Source organism: Carassius gibelio, chromosome A16 (genome assembly GCF_023724105.1).
Source record: "Carassius gibelio isolate Cgi1373 ecotype wild population from Czech Republic chromosome A16, carGib1.2-hapl.c, whole genome shotgun sequence".
In the NCBI taxonomy this organism is placed as follows: Eukaryota; Metazoa; Chordata; class Actinopteri; order Cypriniformes; family Cyprinidae; genus Carassius; species Carassius gibelio.
This window is the reverse complement of record NC_068386.1, coordinates 4053191-4075425: the sequence shown is the minus strand read 5'-3', so window position 1 is coordinate 4075425 and position 22235 is coordinate 4053191. Positions and strand designations below refer to the sequence as shown.

The following is a 22235-nucleotide window of genomic DNA, read 5'->3' as shown; positions in this document are numbered from 1 at the left end:
GATATCTAAAACGACTGAAAAACCTCTATCCTAACTCGAGCAGACAGTTATTCATTGGCAAGCGTCTTTTAACCTTTAATAACGGCAGGTTGCGTCGAATTTCCATTAATAACAGACCATGGAGATGGAGAGAAAAGCGAATCACGGTTCCGTCCTTTTGGCCAATTATTTGCACGAGTTAGAGAGCACGTGTGCAATCATGCACAGACCAGTGATATCGGAATTACTGCATGTTTTAAAAAGGTTTATATGTAAAACGCACAAAATGATGTCAATGTATAAAGAAACACGACTGAACCGTCCATAAAACCTGAATTGAGCATGGATTAAACATACTTTAAAGTTTTGTAATCCTAACAAAAAACGCGTTTGAATTGCAGAGCACTGGTGATGGTGATATCCTATTAATCTCGGATCGCTCGCACACTGGAGAACGATGCGCTTGAGATGAGAGAATCGCTCAGGATGCGAATTAGATAATCCTACTATGGCGACGGTTTGCTTATGAATATTAATGACGTAACAACACGTTCGCTCAAGTAAACCTAAGCGATTGGCTGAAAGGCAGAGTTTCGTAAAGAGTGAAAGTCTGCTGGCGAATGAAGGGAGCCTATTTGTCTCATGAATATTAATGTAGGAGCGTGACGTTCGACCTAATGATTGACTGAAAGGCAGAAGTTGACGTTGGAGCGCTGGTCGGTTGGCCAATCAACGAATTATTGTACGGAGGAGGCTTGGCTAGGAATACTAATTAGATTACGTAACTGGACGCTCCAGGAAGGTTACCATGCAACGTCAGCGTGCCGATTAATATTAATAAGTCAAGCGTTCTCCATAGTAGGAATCGTTAGTGTTGCCAGTGTTGTAGGTTTGCGCCCCGTTACACGTCACACGCGCCTCCGTTACAGGGTGAAGATACAGGCAATGTCACACAGCCCTCCTCATCATCACGACCAAAAATTCACCGTATCTTACATACAATTATTCCAGCATTTGGAGAAAATAATAACCGAATCGCACTGGTAAGTGACGTTTATTGCTAATTAATTTGTGTTTTAGAGCTAATTTATAATTAAAGTGTATATATGATTTTACACGCTCAACCACAAATATAACACATTTATTTATGTATGTAGTGTTTTAATGTTAAATGTTGAATTTTATGATTCCATATTTGAAGCATGAGATTCATTCATTTGGAAAATAATGTGTGCTCATCAATGATGGATGCAAACGTAATCTTGATCAAAAATGCGTCTTTATAATTATAGAACTGAAAGTAAATGATGTAAAAATCTGTGTTTAAGGAAGCATTTATCATTTAACACGGCTCGTGCATCATCTCTCAAATTATTTTATTTTTTGTGAGCAGATTTTTATTTATTTTTTATTTACAATTTTTTTTTCGGTGAAATGTGCTGCATTTTGCACCCAGAACGATATGTTATTGCTTATTTCCTGTAAGTATATTAATCTATATTTGCCATGGGATAAAGAAAAGATTAATAGGGTAATTCATAAAAGCCATATTCCCATGGAGACATACGGCACCTTAAGCCTCGCCCCTTCACCTAATATTCCTAAGAATAAGACTGATCGGGCTTTTGCATTTTCATCACTGGATGATTTTGGACTGATATACTATTTACTATAAGATAAAACAGGAGAAATATAGATTAAAATGAGATTTGTAGCGCGTGATATCTATAAGCATCAAAATGACCTTGCAACAGACATAAAGAATGGAAACCTGCTACATGCGCGCGCGCGCGCTCTTGTGTGTGTGTGTGTGTGTGTGTGTGTGTGTGTGTGTGAATCTCCTTGATGATTTATTCCATTGCTGATTGCATTCAGTCTCGTCACGACAACAATTGTCATTTGGTTTGACTGAATTCTCAGTGATGTTCTGGATCTGCATGTGCCTGTGTCACTGCTGATTTTTCAAGTGAAATTACCGCTTTGAGAAGGAAATAACAAACCATCACTGTTGCATGCGAAAAATAATTGTGCTCTTTACCAATTCCTATATATAAGAGAAGATAATATTTGGCAGTTTTGATAGAATATGCAAAGCTGAATGTTGTTAGGACTGTTAGTAGGCAGAGATTTCCGATAGTATCTTTATGTTGGTACAGCTAAGAGAAAAAAGTGATATACAGATGTCTGAAAGTTTGATGAGCAATAACACAGATCACTGGTAGGATGACCTACTTGTGTTTCCATACTTCTAGATCGTAACTTTGATCCGATCCCTTTGAAAACGGCCAAGCACATGTCCAAGTCTTTGAGAGAACAAGTCTTTCTCTTAATGTGAATTGATTTGCAGGCTGTTTGTGGTACACAGCTTCTGGTGTCTCTGTCAGTGGTGCTGCTGCTCTGGATTGCAGTTGTTTCTACATATTTTTTTTTGTGTATGTGCTCTCTGTGCTGCAGTGCTCTTTTCTGAATAACCTTGAGAGGAATCCTCAGAGGAGGGATGGGGCAAAGGAGGAAAGAGAGAACAGGGTCAGAAACAGGGTATAACGGCAGGAGTGTTTATTATTGTTCTGTGCCAGTGCTGATGTCTTATCTGACTGGGCCATCATTCAGGAATCAGGAATAGGATTATCAGAGTCTGGTGCAGTACATTTACATGTCCATGTCACTTTTGGATACATTTTTTTACATAAATTCAAATTTCTTACTTCTTTAAGTACAATATTGCAATTTAGCAGATTAAGGAATAGTTCACCCAAAAATGAGGCTTTTCTGAAAATGCACTCATCCTCAGACCATCCAAAATGTAGATGAGTTTGTTTCTTCATGGGAACAGATTTGGAGAAAAGGAGCATTACAACACACGCTCACCAATGGATCCTCTGCAGTGAATGGGTGCCGTCAGAATGAGAGTCCAAACAGCTCATAAAAACGTTGCAATCCACAAAAAAAATCCACACCACTCCTGTCCGTCAATTAAGTTCTTGTGAAGTGTAAAGCCTCATATTTGTAAGAAGCAAATGAGTTATTATGGGGTTTTAACCTTCACTTCGTACCAGAATACCACTCCATAATCCATAATAACACTTCCTGCTGTGTAAAAGTCTCATCTCCTGTTGTCCTCTCACATCAAAATCCACCATCATCTTTTTTAGAACTGTTTTGGACTGTTTTCACTTGTGAACACTGCTTGATCTGTGCATATTTATCTCCTGATTCAGACGAGATTACTTTTTCACTTGAGAAAGCAATATTATGGATAGTGGACTCATATTTTAGCTAGAGGTAACAGTTTGAAATAAAATGTCATTTTAGGTTTAGTAAATTTCTCTTTCAAATCTCTTTAAATGAAGAAACAAACTCACCTGCATCTGGGATTGCCTGAGTTTGAGTATATTTTCTCCCGTTTTTCATTTCTGGGTTAACTTTTTTGATTTAATGTAATATTTCCATGCGTTGTACTGACCTCTAATATGAAGGGGAAAAACTGGCAATTTATGAAGAAATATTACTGGTGTTTCAAACGAAACATTTCCTTGGGATAATTGGTAATTAGTTTATAGTTTCCCCCCCTGTATCTTTTAATAACTGTGCACTGTCCATCTGTTTGTCTTTTGAAAAAATCACTTGAAAATAGTACATTATCAGAGTAAAATCAAAAGCAGCCAAATTGAAGCAGAATCTCAGATGTATCTTTACACACAGAGGGAAATCTTTACATTACTCACCCAGCATGTGTTCAGAGAGAGATTGATAAAGGCTGTAGACATCTTTGAGGTGTAACAAACAACAGTGGTGTCAATATGATTCTTTTCAAGATTACATCCAAAAGTCCTCAGTTTCACAATGATGCAAATAGAGGTTAAGGGGTTTCTTTGGAACTGCAATATGCTTAGGATTAGTATACTGCATGAGTTTGCATATAACGGAATCAAATGGTAATCTCTCACCCATTAATCCCTGTGGTAGAATATAAACTCTTATAGAGGGACCTATCATTTCCCCTGGACTTCACTATATACACCACATGCAGAATATGTCACGAATGCGCTTTGGTTATTATATTATTATTACCTGTTGAGTTGCATGTCCCACTGTTAAGTAAGTCAAAGTCAGAATTTGAAACCATTTGCAACCCGTTTTCTTTAGAAATTTCTGAAACAGGATTTTTGTCAAGAAGGGATGTAGTCAAACTTGGTTTTATCAGCCTGGAATTGAGTGAATTGTGAAAAGTAGATGGATCTAGATCGAAGGCTGGTTTGGCTGTCAGTTATCATTATGTGACATCAGTCAAAAGGGAATTTGTTTCAGAGGAAGAAGAGGTTCTTACATTTTGATGACAAATTATTTTTTCACTCAGAATTTACACAGAAGCAATTCTGTTGTAATACTTTGAAAGACAAATTGCATCAGAAAATAGTATTTTCTATTAATTTTTTTTATCCATATTGTCATATCATTGTCAAGTTTTCAAATATTTTGTTTTAAAATGTGGAAACAAAATAATGAAAAATGAAATTTCCCATTTCTGTAGAATAATGTGTGCTAATGATAATCATGCACAATGAGATCAGGAACATATTAAGAAAGCAAATAAGGCCTTTAAGGATGATGATTTCTCTGAAAATTATCTTTGCAGAAAATATTTTTCACATTTCAGTTGCAATTCACATTTGCACTATAGCAGCATTATGTAAGAAGTGCTTCCTGTGTTTAATGAAATGTTGCATTGACAACACCCATCCAAATGTGGCTCAGTCCTGTTTGCGCTGGAGTATTTTGGGCTAAAATGGAGGCAGGGCAGAGGATGCTGGTGGTGCTGATGTAGCAGAGGGCAGGAGTGACTGTGGCCATGGTGACAGCCTGAGAGATTTGTTTTTTGGGCTAACTTGACTCACGATGGCTCTGTCCTTTTCTGAGAGACCGCTGTCGAGATGCGTCTAACCATTCGCTAACATCCTCCTCTCCTCCCTCTATTCCACTGCACTCATTCCCAGACCTATCAACCTTTTGAATGGTGAATATTTTTCAGTTAGATCCTTAAAAGTGGTCGTTATTTACAACATAATGAAATTTCAAAACTAATATTTGTTTTCAAACTCTCTCTCAGTTTTCCACTGGTTGAACAAACAGATTGTCCCTCCCTCTTAAAACTCATGCCATCGGCTGAATTGCGCCCTGAACATGTTCTGAACAGGCTTGGTTTAGATTCACCCACAGATAAATTCACTTGTTTGTATCAGGCTTACTGCTTCATCTTGTTATAGCCATTATTATGTCGTGGATGTTGTATAGGCCTACTCATGTTTGTCCTGTGTGTGTGTGTGTGACCACCGGACACATATTCCATCTGTCTGGTGAAGCTTTGTTTTAAATGTTGTTCAAATAATCATTCACAATGTGGAGCATGGCTTCAATACCCCGGTTAGACAAGTGACTCAGCGTGTATTGTTCCTGAAGGGCAAACTGTTAATGCTGAAATTGCTTTTCAAATTATTTAAATGAATAATTAATGATCAGTTGAAGTGTATTAATAGGGTGTATTATATGGGACGACATAGGATTTATAATGACTTGTATGTAAATTACAGACTTAAAATTACTAACAACAAGTATAGGTCAATAGCATGGCTACTGTAGGAATAGTAATGTATGCATTCATTTGAATATTTGATCGTTTTGAGAGCTTCTTCTGAAATCTTTCTTTGTGATTACAAATGCTTTTGCATAATTATAATTGTGTATCCAGTGCCAAAACAAATCATTATCATCCGATTCAAATATTTATGATATGTATTCCAAAGTTATACATTGGAAAAGTCATATTGTGTCCAACATGATTTAAATCCCAACATTGTGCCTGTTAGTGTCCCTGTAGCTCAATTGGTAGAGCATTGTGCTAACAAGCGCAAGGTTGGGGGTTCGATTCCCTGGGAACACATGATAGGTAAAAATTGATAGCCTGAATGCACTGTAAGTCACTTTGGATAAAAGTGTCTGCTAAATGCATAAATTTAATATTAATTTAATTTAATTTAAAGATGGATCATTTCCACCACAAGATAAGTTTAGATAAGTTTGTTTCTTCTTTACAATAGATTTGGAGAAATGTAGCATTTCATCACTTTTCATCCAAGATGGCGCAGAGGAAGATGGTATCCTCCGTGGTGTGCTCCACAGATGTTTTTGTATTTTTGTTAGTTTGTCCTGTCTTTAGTTATATCCCTACAGTTAGTTTCACCAGAGATGAATTGCTGGACATTCTGCACTACACATCACCAGATATATTACGGGTTTTCAATAATTTCAAGGGGGCTGCTGTGGCCTAATGGTTAGAGAGTTGAACTTGTAACCTGAAGGCCACAGGTTCAAGTCTCGGTGCTGGCAGGAGTTGTAAGTGGGAGGGAGTGGATGAACAGCGCTCCTTGAGCAAGGCACTGAACCCCCAATTGCTCCCTGGGCGCTGGATCTATAGCTGCCCACTGCTCTGGGTGTGTGTTCACTTCTCACTGCTGTGTGTGTGTGCACTTGGATGGGTTAAATGCAGAGCACCAATTCCGAGTATGGGCTACCATACTTGGCAAATGTCACGACTTTCTCTTCTCTAATTATGATGTTTAGCTGGACATAGTAGTAGGCGGAGCCTCAGCACTGATCAAGCACTTCAGGACGCGCAGACAGGGGAAGAGAGCCAGTGCTGTCACACCTCCTGCATCCCCTCTCTCCCCCACACCTGCAATTAAGATCAGCGAAGACCAGGTGCACCAGGTCTTCCGGAAGCAGAAAAGGAAAAAGCACCAGGCCCAGATTGTGTTACACCAGCCTGTCTGAAATCCTGTGCTGACCTGCTGGTCCCCATCTTCACACAGATTTTCAACAGATCACTGGAGCTTTGTGAAGTCCCTTCATCCTTCAAACGCTCCACCATCATCCCCATCCCTAAGAAAACCAAAATTACAGGACTAAATGACTACATGCCTGTGGCTCTAACGTCTGTGGTCATGAAGTCTTTTGAAAAACTGGTGCTGGCCCACCTGAAGGACATCACTGGAACCTTTCTGAATTCTCTTCAGTTTGCCTACAGAGCAAACAGGTCTGTGGATGACACATTCATTATGGGACTGTATTATGTTCTGCAACATCTAGACAGACCAGGGACTTATGTGAGGATCCTGTTTGTGGACTTCAGCTCTGCCTTTAACACTATCATCCCAAACCTCCCTCTTTGTTCTTTAGAACAAGGGCTATTGATATAATAGTATTGGTATAATAAAGTACTATTTGTTAGAAATTTTCAGTCTCATCTCATCAGTTGATTCCAGTTGAGTTTGGCATGATTCTGCTGCTAGGCTGCACTTTTAAAAATAAAGGTTTCTAAAGGGGGTTTTCACAATGCCAGGAGTCACAATGCCATAAAAGATCAATTCTGGGTTTCACAAAGGACTCTTTTCCATTATAAAGAACCTTTTGTGGAATGGACTGATTGAATGGATCTTAAAGGTACTTCATGGAACCAAAGATGTCAATAAAGAACCTTTATTTTTAAGAGCATACAAATATACAGCACACAGAACTATTGGATACGTTTGTGCATTTTAATGTCAATTATTGTCTATTGATAGTTTAGTTATTGAATCAACATTTTTTATTTCTTTTTCTGCTATATTGGATGTTTTACTAAGCTCTTCATAGGACATTATGGGATTGCATTCTCTGTGAAAGATGCATGTGATGCTGCTTTAGAATTTGGTCAAAATAAGGTATTTTAGAAGGCAGCATAATAATTACCTCTAAATGCTAAATGGGCATCTGCTTGTGTATTTTATGGAGAGGAACATGTCGTGGGTTGATGTTGTATGGGAATGTAGTCTTGGGCGGGATGATCCTTAATGTGACTAATTATTTGCATGTTTTTGGTAAAGAAAGAGACAATCCAGCATTGACTTTGGGGTGGCAAACACTGTTTCAGTGAATGTCAAAATTCTGTCAAAGCTATTTGATGTCACCCACCAAACCATCATCGGTCTGTTTCTAAAAATCTGTGTGAAGGGTTTTCATTGACATTAGCCACTTAATTGAATTATTGTAGCACAATATCAGCTCACCAGAAAACACCCAAACAAGATGACTTCATACTCCATGGTGCTGTTTCCTACAAAACCGTAATGAGGCCCTCAGGACTGTTAGTGTTAGTGTTTTCACTTGTGATTTATTTTGGCAAACAGTGAGATTCTCCAGTGCAGTCCCATGTGCCTCCTCACACTCGAGCTGATGCGCTGCTTTGCTGTCGTCTCTCGTTGAATGATGATCTACACTCCCGCTGGCGTCGACTCAGCTTCAAAAACTGAATTACATAATTGGGTCTTTCATCACTGGTGAACAAGAGGTGAAGCCATTGCCCACCCTTTATATCAGAATTAATTCACAATCAGGTTGATCCTAAAAGGATGTTAAAATTAAAGATGAGGCAGTAGGAAGATCTTTTACTAATACGTTGTAACCTTTCAGAAATGTTCAGAGGTTTTGGGTCAGTAAGATTTTTATGCTTTTAAAGTTTTTTTTTTTTTTTCGGTTCACCAAGGCTAGATTTTATTTGATTCAAAATGCATTCAAAACATTAATATATTCCGAAATATTATTGTAATTTAAAATAAGTGTCTTCTATTTGAATATAGTTTAAAATGCAATTTATTCCTGTGATGCAAAGCTGAATTTTCAACATTCCTCCAGTCTTCATTGTCGTTTGATCCTTCAGAAATCATTATAATATGCTGATTTTCCACTCAAGAAACATTTATTATTATAGTCAATGTTGAAAACAGTCGGGCTGCTTAATAATTGTCCAACCAAAAAAATTAAATATTTATATAATTAAAAAATAAACACTATGGAAGCTTGTTTCTGCCACTAAATAACTTAATTGCAAGTTTACATTTCGCAGTTTTGACCTTTTTCTCAGTATTACATTATATGAACTTGCAATTGTAAGTTATGATGTCAGAATTACAAGATATAAGCTCACAATTGTATGGAAATGTCAGAAACGAGCTTACTTTATAACTTGCAATTGCAAATTAATATCTCCAAATTCTGTGAGAAAAAAAAAGTCTTTATTTTTTATTTCTGTGGCGGAAACAAGCTCCCATAATATATAGTGTGTATATAAAGAAATATAAAAGACTAGTATTTTTGCAGTGTTCCATCTCTCTTGATTTATAGCAGATATAGAGGAAATTTCCTTTATTACTGTATTTAAGAAGGGCACTGTCGTCTTTGTATGTGTTTTACTCCATTTTAGATCTACCACAGTCCTTAATCACATCTAAAAGGCCTCTAATCTCATATTGCATAGGGCAGTGTATCAGAGTAGATTTGACAGCTCTGGGCCAGGCTTTGGATCACAGAGCTTGTAGGCCCTGTTCTTAAGCGCTGACATGTGTTCCTGTATGAGTCTAATTGAAACGCAAGTGTTCCACCAAGAGGAAGACTGTTGTTCCCAGCAGAGCCTTCTCACACACACCGCTGCTCCTGCACGCCTCTATTACTGTCCCCGTCTTCAGACCTGAATAGAGAAGAGATGTATTTGTGAACTGTGAAACCATACTGCAGCATAGCCTGTGTGCTCTGCCTGTGCAGGACTAGTTACCTGGGTTATTTATAGGTTTATTGGTTTGACATTGAATGTCATTGAGAACTTTTAAAGGGATAGTTCACTTATAAATTAACAATTCTGTCATTTACTCACCTGAATGTATTGAAGGATGGTTATGGTAGATTTGTGTGAGGATTGGACTGAAATGTGAACTATTACCTCCCATATATAGCTCTCAAATCTCTTTGACGGTGTTATGGCGGAGAAGTGCAGCATATGACAACCCAAATTTCAATCTGTTTGTCACATAAAGCTATCATATGGTTTCAGAAGACTTGAAATAGCTGTTGTGTTGAAACTGAAATAAGTTTAGTTGACTGATTTAGTGGTACTTTTTGGAGCTTGGCAACTACACTTTTTTATGTTTTTATTATTATTACTATTTAGGTTTAATATGAGAATGTTTTTGCTTTACTTTTATTTAATTACATTTAATAAATGTAATTCTTAAACTTATTTCAGTTGGTTGGCCAAATAACATTTGTTTTATTTTATTTTATGTATTTTTATTTTATTTAGCAAAACATGCTTTAACAGTTTTAGTTAATAATAATTAACCTGGTAAATTGTAAGAATTAAATTTTTTATTGATCTGAACCATTTAACACAGTAACCAAAGGATTTCCAAAATGATAGTTTTTAAAATGATAGTTGAAGAAGAAGGAACATATTTGGAATGGAATCCATTAATACAATGTTGTTTGGACACCACCAATTTCCGATCAGATGAGATACAATAAAATAAACACTACAACCAAAACAAAACTACAAAAATATCCATTGTGGTCCACAGAAGAAAGTCAGTCACACAGGTTTGGAATGACATGATGAGTAAGTGAAATAAATATATTTATGTATTTTGTGTATTTTTAATATTTGTGTATTTTGGACGAAGTAGTTCCCTGAGTGTGGCCACAAATGCTGATGATTTTCAACATGCGTCAGCGCTGTATCGACTGAATACTCATCAGAACCCACTTGCATGGATTTTTCTATAACAAATACTGTTTTATCAGCCTTGAAATCAATCAATATAAAAAATGACTTTCACAATGGCAGCACAGGTCTCTGCTGGCAGAGAGGTGCACATGCGGAGAGAACATGCAGGGATTGTATGAGAATGAAACGACTACAGGGGACAGCATAAGGCAGATCCATGCCTGCTGCCGCCAACTGGGCCAGTTCTCCCTTAAGACCAGTCGCATCCATTGATGTGCTCATAGTGCCCCAGTTTCACCTTTACAGACATTTATAGCTTTACAGCCATCTCCTCTATTATGCAGTATTAACTTTGAGTAACAAGACAAGAGAAGCACATCAATTTGTTTGATTGGCATTTACAGCTCAGCAGTCCATGTGGCTGGTCTGTTTCTGTGTATTCACTTTTCAGTGCCCTGATAACGTAATAGGATTTGGGTCGAGGTGTTGAGCAGAGCAGTGCTGACAGATATCCCAGATTGCCTTTTTTTTGTTTGTCACTGAGAAGACTGAATGTCTTGCCGGCTCATTATCTTCACAGACACGGGGTGATGTGGATGCTGAGTGGTGACCGCCCAGCTGATGAGCTCTATTCAGAGAGGAAGACACAACAAGAGAGAGAGAAAAGAACTGGCAAATTAGATGAGAATGTGAAAAGGAATGTGACTTGTTTACATGTAGTTTACAAAATAGAAGAGCGGCGTCATTAGGAATGGGAATCATTATTTAACTCTATATACATAGGCCTATATATATATATATATATATATATATATATATATATTCATTTATTTTATGTATATAATTATTTTATTGTAATATATTATTAAAATAAATCTGATAATTTATTACATCAAAAAAAAAGAGTTCCAAATGTTCCAAAATTCTCTTTTATGGGTTTTATTATACATATGGGTATGTGGTTGATTTTTTTTTTCTGATTTACATTTTATACATACAGTAGATAGATGAATGGATGGATAAAGAGAGAGACAGAGTGTTACAGCCCTGCCTATTTTTCTCTTATTTTGGTTAAGGTTGCAGGTTCCTCCTGGATGGGCGGGATTCCAGTGTTAATTATTGGCACCTGTGGCACCCTATTTAAGAGGCTCATGGAGCTGTGATCACTCTCTCTCATTTTTGGTTTGTTTGTTTGAAGAGTGGGTTGATATTTTGTGTTCACATTTGTTTTCCACAACTCCACAAACCCAATTTCTAACAGCTATTTGATTTGATTCATTGGTTATTCTTTAATACTTTGACCCTAGACATTATTTGATTAATTTGAAATAAATTTATAACTGTATTGAAACCTATTTTTGTCTAAGTGCCCTCTTTATGTTGTGACTTTGAGCCGGGTCGTAACATAAATTGGGGGCTCGTCCGGGATCAAATTCTTGTTTGAAGTTGGGGTTTTGTGACTTGTTTTTCAAGTTTTTTGAGAGTGGAGCATGGAAAAGGTTCATAGTTATTGGATTAATAGAGGACTCCGGTTAGGTAGAGTGGTCCAGCTGGGTTGCTAGTCAATCCTTCCAACGGAGCACTGTTTGTTTTGTTAGTTTGTTATTTTTGAAGGTATCCCGGGTGGAGATTTAATCTCTGTTGGGGGTGCGCTATTCAGGGCCTGGTTTTTACCAGGTGACATGAAGTTCAGCGTTTAAAGTGGCCCCGAGCCTGGTAAGCCTTTGAAGATTAGAGAGGTTCGTTTTTTTTGTTTGTGTAGTGTTTTACCGGAGTGGTTCTCTAGTATCCATGCCAATTGGTGTGGTACTTTGAATCAATGGCTAGTGTTGGGAACTTGTGAAATTTATTTTGTTTGTTTGCTTTTGAGAGAGCATTTTTTTTTCATCCCCACTTTCTTCAAATTGGTAAGTAATTTTACACCAATAACAAACGTAGGGAGTCAATATACTAATTAACATGCAGTTTCGTGGTAGCTACCTCGTTGAATATTGTCAGCAGTTCAGGAGTGATTGCGTGACTTATGAATTAATCTCTTTTTGTAAGAGTATTATATTGTTAGCATGCTACTTGCGGAGAGGGTTTTGTTAAACCTTTGTATTTGTTCTCCATAGAGAAGATAAGGGGACTGATTCTGATTTGTTAATCCGATTTGTTGGTGTAGATTAAATTACCATTAAGTAACTTTGTGGAAATGGAGTTGTGTATAGGGTAAATTTTTTTTTTGGTGGAGTATATTTAAAGGATATTGTTCTGATTCGTGTGAACTCCTAAAGTGGCTACTTGTTTGAAAACTTAGAGGTTTTTAGCAATGGCTTCCAATGTGGAAGAATTTCTAAAAGAACCTTCAGAGGAAGCACTTGAGAAGTGCACTAAAGAGCAGCTTTTGTTGGTTGCTGCTCATTATAATATAGAGCTCACTAAAAGTGATAAAAAACTTAAGGAGTCTATCTTAAAGAACTTGAGGGGCACTTTAGAGGAAGAAGGAGTTCTAGTTGCAAAGTTACATGTTCCAAGTAACGTTGACAGTGAAGTAAAGCTAAAAGAGATGGTGTTACGAGAAAAGGAGTTAGAATTGGAGGCAGTGAAGTGTCGCTTAGAACATGATAGAATAGCTTTGAAAGAAAAGGAGTTGCACAGAGAACTTGAGTTGAGGAAATTGGAGGGCCAGGAAAGGGAGCGTGAGCGTGCCTTTGTCCTTAAAAAAATGAGAGAGAGTGATCACAGCTCCATGAGCCTCTTAAATAGGGTGCCACAGGTGCCAATAATTAACACTGGAATCCCGCCCATCCAGGAGGAACCTGCAACCTTAACCAAAATAAGAGAAAAATAGGCAGGGCTGTAACACAGAGAGATTAAATACATGTATATATTTTATTTATTTATTATATTATTAATTCTGATGATTTATTACAGCAAAATTAAATAACCCTTAATCTCAGCCCTTTCAGGTGTTTTCAGGGAAAGATTTCTGTACAAATCTTTATCTGTGCTGTAGAGATACTAGGTACCCCTGAGATAATAGTAATGTGGCTCAATTATGTATATTAGATTATTAATGCAATAAATGGATCCAGACCAATTTCAACAGATTGTACGAGGCAACAGAGCCTGATGATTTTATGAATTTCCCTCGGGAACAATCTAATCGCCATTTTTCAGTGAGGCTCAATTGGTTTCTTAAATGTTTTTCTCTGGATGAAACAAGGTCACCGTGAGCTGCTCCACCTATTCACATGCTGCCAGTGTTATACATGTAGTCATTTGTAATTGTGTAATTCTTAGTTAAATTTTTTTTTTATTCTGTATGTATGACTTTCTTGCAATCACAAACATGATTAAACACAATCAAATTTATTCAGGTAATATCAATGCTTGAAAACCCTGCCAAGGCCAAGCTCAGTGTAAAAGCTGGTTTTGCATGATTTCTAGATGGTCTAAGCATGTCATTAGCTGATTTAAGCTGGTTAAATGGTTGATTAGCTAGAATAGCTGCAGATGCCTGGTTTTGACCATTTTTCTAGCTTGTATATCACGTATTTAATATTGTGGGGAAAATCCATTGATATGAACAGATAAACTGCACAGAGCAGAAAGCCATACAAATCACCATTATATTGCCCATTGGACCATCTTTTTACCATACCTATAACAAGACACCTTATGTGATGTATGATATATCTGTAAATTGGTGTGTTAATGTTGTAAAGTAATGCTTTCATACATCAGTCTTTCATCTTGAATAACAGCATGTGTTCTTGTATATTTTCAGACTGCTGTGTAGAGTTCTGTGCTCCTGAAGCTGCTGTCCAAGGTCCTGAATTTCTTCAGCCCAGCTTCACTCTGCTACATGCTAACAGGCTGCTCTTGACACCCAGTTCCAGCACTCTTTACATCAACGCACAACTTTAAACCATGGAGGAGGGTTACAGAGACCGTACGGCATTCATTAAAGGTGCTAAGGACATTGCAAAGGAGGTCAAAAGGCAAGCAGGTAAAAAAGTTGGCCGCCGCATGGACAAGGTGGCTGATGAATACACCAAACGCTCTTATACCCGTTTCGAAGAGGAAGACGATGATGACGATTACCCCGTGCAGGCCCAGGACGGTAGCTACTACCGCAGCAACAGCAGGGCCAATGATGACGAAGGAGCTCACAGTGACTCCACAGAAGGCCACGATGAGGATGATGAGATCTACGAGGGCGAATACCAGGGCATCCCCAGAAATGACTCCGTTGAGAAGGCTGACATACAGGTGGGTGGAGTGGGAGAGTCTCAGTTCCGGGACAAGGCGCAATATGAGGGGGAAAGAAGGAAGGACCAGGAGGAGCTGGCCCAGCAGTACGAGACCATCCTCCAGGAGTGTGGCCACGGCCGCTTCCAGTGGACCCTGTACTTTGTGCTGGGTCTGGCCCTCATGGCTGATGGTGTGGAGATCTTCGTGGTGGGCTTCGTACTTCCCAGTGCTGAGAAAGACATGTGTTTGTCTGAGCCCAACAAAGGGATGCTGGGTAAGTTCAGCTCATTAGCTTTTATCTGTGGTTTCTGTTATAAAGTGCTTTTATCTGCTCATCCACTTTTCACCGGAATTATATCCGAAAGTGTTCTTCTCATTACTAATAAAAAAATTAATAAAATTGTTAAAGAGTTCAAGCCATGAACCAAACCAACCATTGACAATGTGAATGAAAAGGATTTATTTTCAGTGTGATAAAGGATTGGTTTACTCAATTAACCATTTTCAACCCTGTATGATTGTCTTTTTCTATGAAACAAAATTAAATGTAAAGCAGAATGTCCACGTTACACTTTTTCCTTAACAAAATTGGCTGATTATATTTTACTTGTTGATGATATTTCATGGCCTTTTTTTTTTGTTTGCCAATATAAATCACCATCTGCATTTTTGAAAATGCATTATGGAAAGCGGAACCTCAGATATTCTGCCTAAAGTTCCTATTTTGTGTTGCACAGAAGATAGAAAATTCTGTCAGACTGGAACAAGTACATGCAATTTTTCATTTTTGAAAACCAATAATACTACTGTTTAGATCCTTTGCAACATATTAAACCAGCTGGCTTGCTGGTCTTATCTGGTCTAAAAAGTGCCTAAAACTCCTGTAAAACCAGCCTGACCAAGCTGGAAGACTAACTAAGACCAGCAAACCAGATAAGGTATAGAAATGTGTAAGATCTCTTTCCAGTGGTCATGGGAAAATAGCTTTCTGTAATATATAAACAAAATATATCTTAAAACGAGTTTCCACTGTCATCTTGTGCCCATTTCACCATCTGTCAATCCATCCTGGTCAAACCCCACACAGCATTGACGCAGTTTGATCTATAATTAACTGACAATAGACATGCTGAACAGCACAGTGTGCTTTCATAGCTTGTTATGACTTCTTGTGGTCTATGATACAATATCCAATCCTTGAATATCATGCTACATATCCAAAAAGGTATTATCATTACATAATGTCCACAAAAATTGCATTTAGACCATATTATGTTTCTTAATGTTGTCTTTTTGATAAATGATCTTTTATGTGATTATTCTCGTAACATTCACACTGTTATGTTATTGGGTTATAATATGAGCTTGTGTGCTCATAATAGTGCTTGTTCACTGACATATATATACACTGCGTGGGTCTCAGCTGAGCGTGTGTATGTGAGTGCCATTGGGGAGCAGGGCCCTTGGTCTCTCCCGTTACAAAACAGCCCTGACTCATGCAGAAGTGCTGTCTGCATCTCTGCTGGGTCCTAGTGCTGAAACGTTTCCATGCACATACAGCTGCATTTCTGCTGCAGAAATGCTCCAGCCTCTGTCACATGACATTCTCCAATCAAATCCAACAGCGTGGATGTGTGGGATGAAATGGCCCGCAGAGGGTTTGTTTCTGCTCACTGCATCCAGCAGTCAACCAGCATGTTTCTCTACTGATGGCTTTAAATGTAATGAATGAAGCCTAAAAGAGAAGACCCTGCATTATTTGTTTGTGTAGTATGAAAATAAAATGGATTAAATACTATTATAAATTAAAATACTACTGAACGTAAATCGCAATATTAAATGTTATGACAAATCAGCTGTACGGGTAATTGATGGATGGATTCTACAGTGGCTCAGATCAGGGGCGTCGCTAGGCCCTTTTTAGGGGGGCTTCAGCCCCCCTAAACTTATGCCCAGCCCCCCTAAAAATTATTTGATTAATTAATTAGTGATCGCTTCAGTCCCCTTTAAAATCTCATTTGAGACGGTGGCAAGCTGCATCAAGTTCCGGCTCCTCCCCTTATCTGAGTCTGCATGGATTCAGCGCGTTTTTCAATCCACAGGGGCGCCGAGCAGAGCGAACATCAGAGAGTACAAGGTGTGTGTGTGTGTGTGTGTGTGCGCGTGTGTGTGTGCGTGCGTGTGTGCGTGTGGTGTGTGTGTTCTCGCATCCAATACCAGTACGTCTTCGCTGCGTTCACTTTCAGCCTTTATCACAGTGTGACAGATTTTTTTTTTCTTCCAACAAAAAATGAAGCGATTAACACCCATGAAAACATACTTTAGAAAACGATCATGATTTATTTTAATTTACTTTTTGAAATTGAAAACATATTATTGTGTATTTCGGCATTACATTATGCATCCATGCAAAATAAATTATTAATGACACACATCATTGTCTGAAAGTACTAAATGGCACAGAGAGAGAAACATCATGTGGAGTTATTTTGTTTTCTATTATTAAACATAATTTTGTATTAAGTAATAATTAATCATTAGTGTATCATGATACATATATTAGAGTAAGAGTAGGCTAAAGGGATCTGTGATTTTTTTTTTTTTTTTAAGTAATTGATTTATAGAAGTGGCAAATTGATAATGATGTTATTTTTAATAAATATAAATAAATATAGAACAGATTAAACATATTGCCAATAGACAATTACATTAATACATGTTTTGTCTATATTCTTAATGAATATTAGCTGGTTAGTTAAATGATTTGAAATGAAATAAATGTTCAGGGGCTGACTTGATGTATAACCAACCGTATTGTTGATTATAAAGGCTAAAAAGCTAAAAATTTATAATAATAATAATAATAAAAATAAAATATAATAATTTATATTTCATTGTAGATGGATATACAACATTTTTTTTTTGTCGTGCGGGAGTAGGTCTGCAAATGAGCAACAGTCAGCTGAGAATAGAACAGACAGCCTCACACACACACACACACACACACAATACCACTGTGTTCCCAAGATTCATTGCAGTCATTGAACCCTTATGTTGTTTTAATTTTCTGCCAATTTCCACGTACATTTCATAAGAAAAAGCAGTGGTATCATCAAAGGATAAACATGAATGTCCTAATACTGAATCAGGAAGTCTTTATTGTAAAAAAAAAAAAAAAAAAAATCAAAATTTTCCAGTGACTGGTCACATGTAAAAAACTGTATTAGTTTTTTTTTTACAGTGTTATATATGGCTCAGTCAGTACTCCTACTCCCATATATGAAATACAGGGAATACAATGGAATAGTGGATTGCAATAAGGTTAGTAGTATACAACCCTACCCTAATAGTAAAATAATATTTTTTAATCATACCCTTATTGGGGGCTGAGCCCCCCTAAAATCAAAATCTTAGAATCGCCCCTGGCTCAGATAGATAGACTTCCTCTTTTACTCTGCACTAAAGGTGATTGCTGCTGTGACTTTGACATCACACATTTAGCCTATTCCTCAGCAGAACACCAGGTGCCAAACGGCACATTAGTTCAGGTGAAACTGAAAAACAGAATACACAAACCTGCCACAGTTCATCGCGCTCCTCTCATCTGTGACGCATAGACACACTCACAGAAAGGAAAAAAAGACTCTATAAATAGTCTCCCGGCCCCTCCCCCACTTTCTCTCTCCTATTTCCCTAACCCTGGTGCCTGTGTGCTTTCCTGTCACTGTGCGGGAGACTCACAGCCTCCTCTCTCGCCCTTCCCCCTCTCTCTCTCTCTGAGGAGGAAGAGGAGGCGGAGGTCAGCTGTCTCCAGGCACTTGCCCCGCCCATCCCCTCTCCTTCTCTGAGACCCCTGTGACATAATGCAGGTGGCCCCGCCCACTCAACCATCACCTAGCCCAAATTGGCTGGGTCGTGTAGCATTAGTGTAGCAGCAGTAGCATAAAACACAGACTTTCCCTTTAAATTCAAGACACGTGGTAAACTGCGAGTGCGACCATGTTTATTAATGCTGTCAGGTGAGCGAGTCGTGTGAAATCACACTGCACATGTGTTCTGTGTTGTAATCTCTATTGTTCAGGTCTCCCTAGCAAATATTCTCTGCATCACTGCCTATAAAGGTCATAAACAGGCCTGCATGAGTGCAGAATTCAGAATGTATACACTATATACATTGTTTATGGAATATTATTGAGAATATTACCATGCTTTCACCTTGTCTTTAGTATACACTAAACAAAACAATACTATTTTTGTATAATGTGAAACTGTTCTTAAAATTAAAACAGCATTTAATACAACAAAAATATGCATATATTTTATATATATATATATATATATATATATATATATATATATATATATAATATTGTTTTCAAGGAAAAATATCCTTTTATAGTTTATTTAAAGATATATGTATGTATTTATGTATACATGCTAAATTGTATGTATAAAATGTATAATGCATTATAAATGTATTCATAATGTATATTAAATACATTATATCTTTTTCTATATAACTGTAATTAAAAACCTAAAACTATGGTGTTGTACAATGCAGGGTAATGCAAAATACTTTCTAAAGTTGTAACAATAAATATATATATATATAGTGTGTGTGTGTGTGTGTGTAAACATTTATTTTACATTTTACACAATATTTTTGCCAGTAAATGCTTTGAAAGATTCACCATTGTCTTTGAGTTGTTTTGCATTACCCATTCTTTTATCCCATCAAATTCAACCCAGATTTCAAACACAACTTTCTGCTGCTAATAAGACAGCAGTCTTGTCATATTTAAATCCCAGTGTTCCATTTTAGGGTTACTCCTCTCTGCTAATGCATTGCCCAGCGGACAGCGCTTCAGTCAGAGGTGCTGAGAGCCTTGGGGCATGTCCTGTGCAGGGTTTATGCAGTGTAAGCCGAAGTGCCATGGAGAGGAGGGGTTGAGATAACAGACCCCTGTGCTGCATTGCAGTGATGCCTATCAAGGTTCATCATCACGGCTGTCAGCCATAGCGGCCCATTATGAGGCCAAGGTGAAAGAAAAGTAGTGCTGACAGCTACCTCACAAAGTCAACTTTAATGCTACTTAAACATTTGCAGCACCATCTTAAACACCTGCAGATCTTGCAGAAACACCAGACACCAGCACAGATGCTCATCAGAGTATAGTGGTGGTTCTGATGGTGAAAATATATTTTGGACTATTTATAGGAAAAATTGATACAAAGTAAAGTATATCACTAATAAAATACATACATGACATAACATCTATATTAGTGGTATATTTATTTTCATTCTTTTTGTATATTTTAAAGTATAGCCTATTTTAAATATATTTCTGAAAATATAAACTGATTTGAGACTGCCATGCAAATCACATAAAAGGAGCATAATATTTATGTTATCGTCAAAATAGAGGTTTCCATTTGAGGTAGGAGGATGTTGCCTATATAGTCTGCATACAGGAACAGAGCCATTGTGTTTTGGATGCTGGTGTGCTCAACTAGCTTCACCAACAAGACCCAAGGTGTGAAATGATGTTAATCAGATGTTAAAGAGCAGTAGCTGAGGAATATCATTTTCCTTGGGTCATTCATATTGCATCTATGGATGATTCACTGCTTTCTGATTGCCGTGGCAGGCAGCACATCCATGCCATCGGTGCCAGCGGTCTGCTGTGTTGCTGCCGGGTGACGCCTGTCTGTGTTCACACCCGCAGTCACATGACCTGGTGCTGAAGCTGTGAAAGAGTCGTCAGTGTGAATTCACTAACCAAAGAAATCCTTGCCTACCAACAAAAGACTTTGAGCTCTCAGGCACAAAACAATGAAAAGGTCCCATTCTATAAAAGAAGCACAACTTTGACATTTTAATCGTTATTTGGCTTCAGTTCCAGAAATGTTATTTTACCCAACCGATCACTTTGATTGACCGTTGTGAGTCATCCTGATTGGGACAGGATGCTGGTATGGTTATTGATCGGCCTGTCTCTTTGTGTCTTTCTTTTGCAGGTCTAATTGTGTATCTGGGTATGATGGTGGGTGCCTTTGTGTGGGGAGGTCTGGCTGACAGAATCGGCCGCAGACAGACACTTCTTATCTCTCTCTCCATCAACAGTGTCTTTGCTTTCTTCTCCTCCTTTGTCCAAGGATACAGCTCTTTCCTGTTCTGTCGTCTACTCTCTGGTGTGGGGTAAATGCACATTTCACACAGCCTCTTTTACATTTATTATTATTATTAAAAAAAGCTGGCAAGTCGCAACGTTTCTATTTTTCTTTTTTCTTTTATTTCAACTTTATTTCAATTACCAAAAATGATTTTTAGTAGTTTTAGATTTTGTTAGCAATAACAACTATAATACACTCTAAAAATATATATATATTTCAAAGTTAAATGAAGTATGTTTACAAAAAAATACTTTATCAGTCTTACAACTTCAACATGTCGTGTTCAATTCAATGGTTTACTTGCCGTTTCTGTAATGTTTTGTATTTACTAAAAATATCAGTCAAAATTGATTACTAACTAGAAAATCCTAATTAAATTCTACACCACTTTTAGAGTATATTATAAACTTATTTTGAAATATGGTGGAATAACACATTTTATGAATGTATGTAATTTATTAAAATATTATATTTAATCAATTAATTACACATTTCTGTAGGTGGCTTTTTAAACACCACTTAATTAATATACCTATCATCTAATGCGAAATACCCCATATATGCTATGAGTATGACCATGTTTACTGGTAATAAATAATGTTGAAAATAAAATCGTAATAAAAACAGCAGTTATCTTACTTTTTAATTTCATTCCGTTTTAATTCTACTTCCTGACATTTTTACTAGCTCAATTCAAGTTCAGAAAATTGTAATGGCAAACAAAATATTACACTATTATGTTTGATATTAAATCAGATATTATTATTATTATTTTATTAATGATGAACAATATATGTCTCATGCTGTAGGATCGGTGGCTCTATTCCCATCGTGTTCTCATATTACTCTGAGTTTCTGGCTCAAGAGAAGCGTGGGGAGCACTTGAGCTGGCTCTGTATGTTCTGGATGATTGGAGGCATCTACGCTGCTGCCATGGCCTGGGCCATCATTCCCCACTATGGTAACCATCCTGCTTACATTGTTTAGGTTGTGTGCTGTGGCTTAATGGTTAATTGATCTCGGCTGGTTGGTGGAAGGTTCTAGATCCATAGACAATAACCACTGTGCCCTTGAGCAGGGAATTTAACCTCAGGTTACTCCACAGGGGACTGAACAGGTTACTTAAGATGGAGATAGAGAAAGTAAATCCACCAATTAAGGATTTAGAGACCATATGAACCGTAGTTATAAATCTCATAAGCTTATCTTCAAAAGTATGACATGATTTTAAAAGCCTATTTGCCATGAATATCAG

General features: G+C 37.4%; 1 protein-coding gene across 1 annotated transcript in view; it reads left to right on the top strand.

Annotated features, from left to right (window-relative positions):
* Positions 1 to 856: 856 nt before the first annotated feature.
* The window catches only part of LOC128030368 (synaptic vesicle glycoprotein 2A-like), a 32383-nt gene continuing 11004 nt past the window's right edge, over positions 857 to 22235 (top strand). Inside the window, exons 1-4 of the mRNA XM_052617925.1 lie at positions 857 to 1022; positions 14340 to 15080; positions 20825 to 21005; positions 21790 to 21941. Coding sequence (XP_052473885.1) covers positions 14483 to 15080; positions 20825 to 21005; positions 21790 to 21941 — 931 coding nt within the window. The 5' untranslated portion in view covers positions 857 to 1022; positions 14340 to 14482. The remainder of the gene's footprint in view (positions 1023 to 14339; positions 15081 to 20824; positions 21006 to 21789; positions 21942 to 22235) is intronic.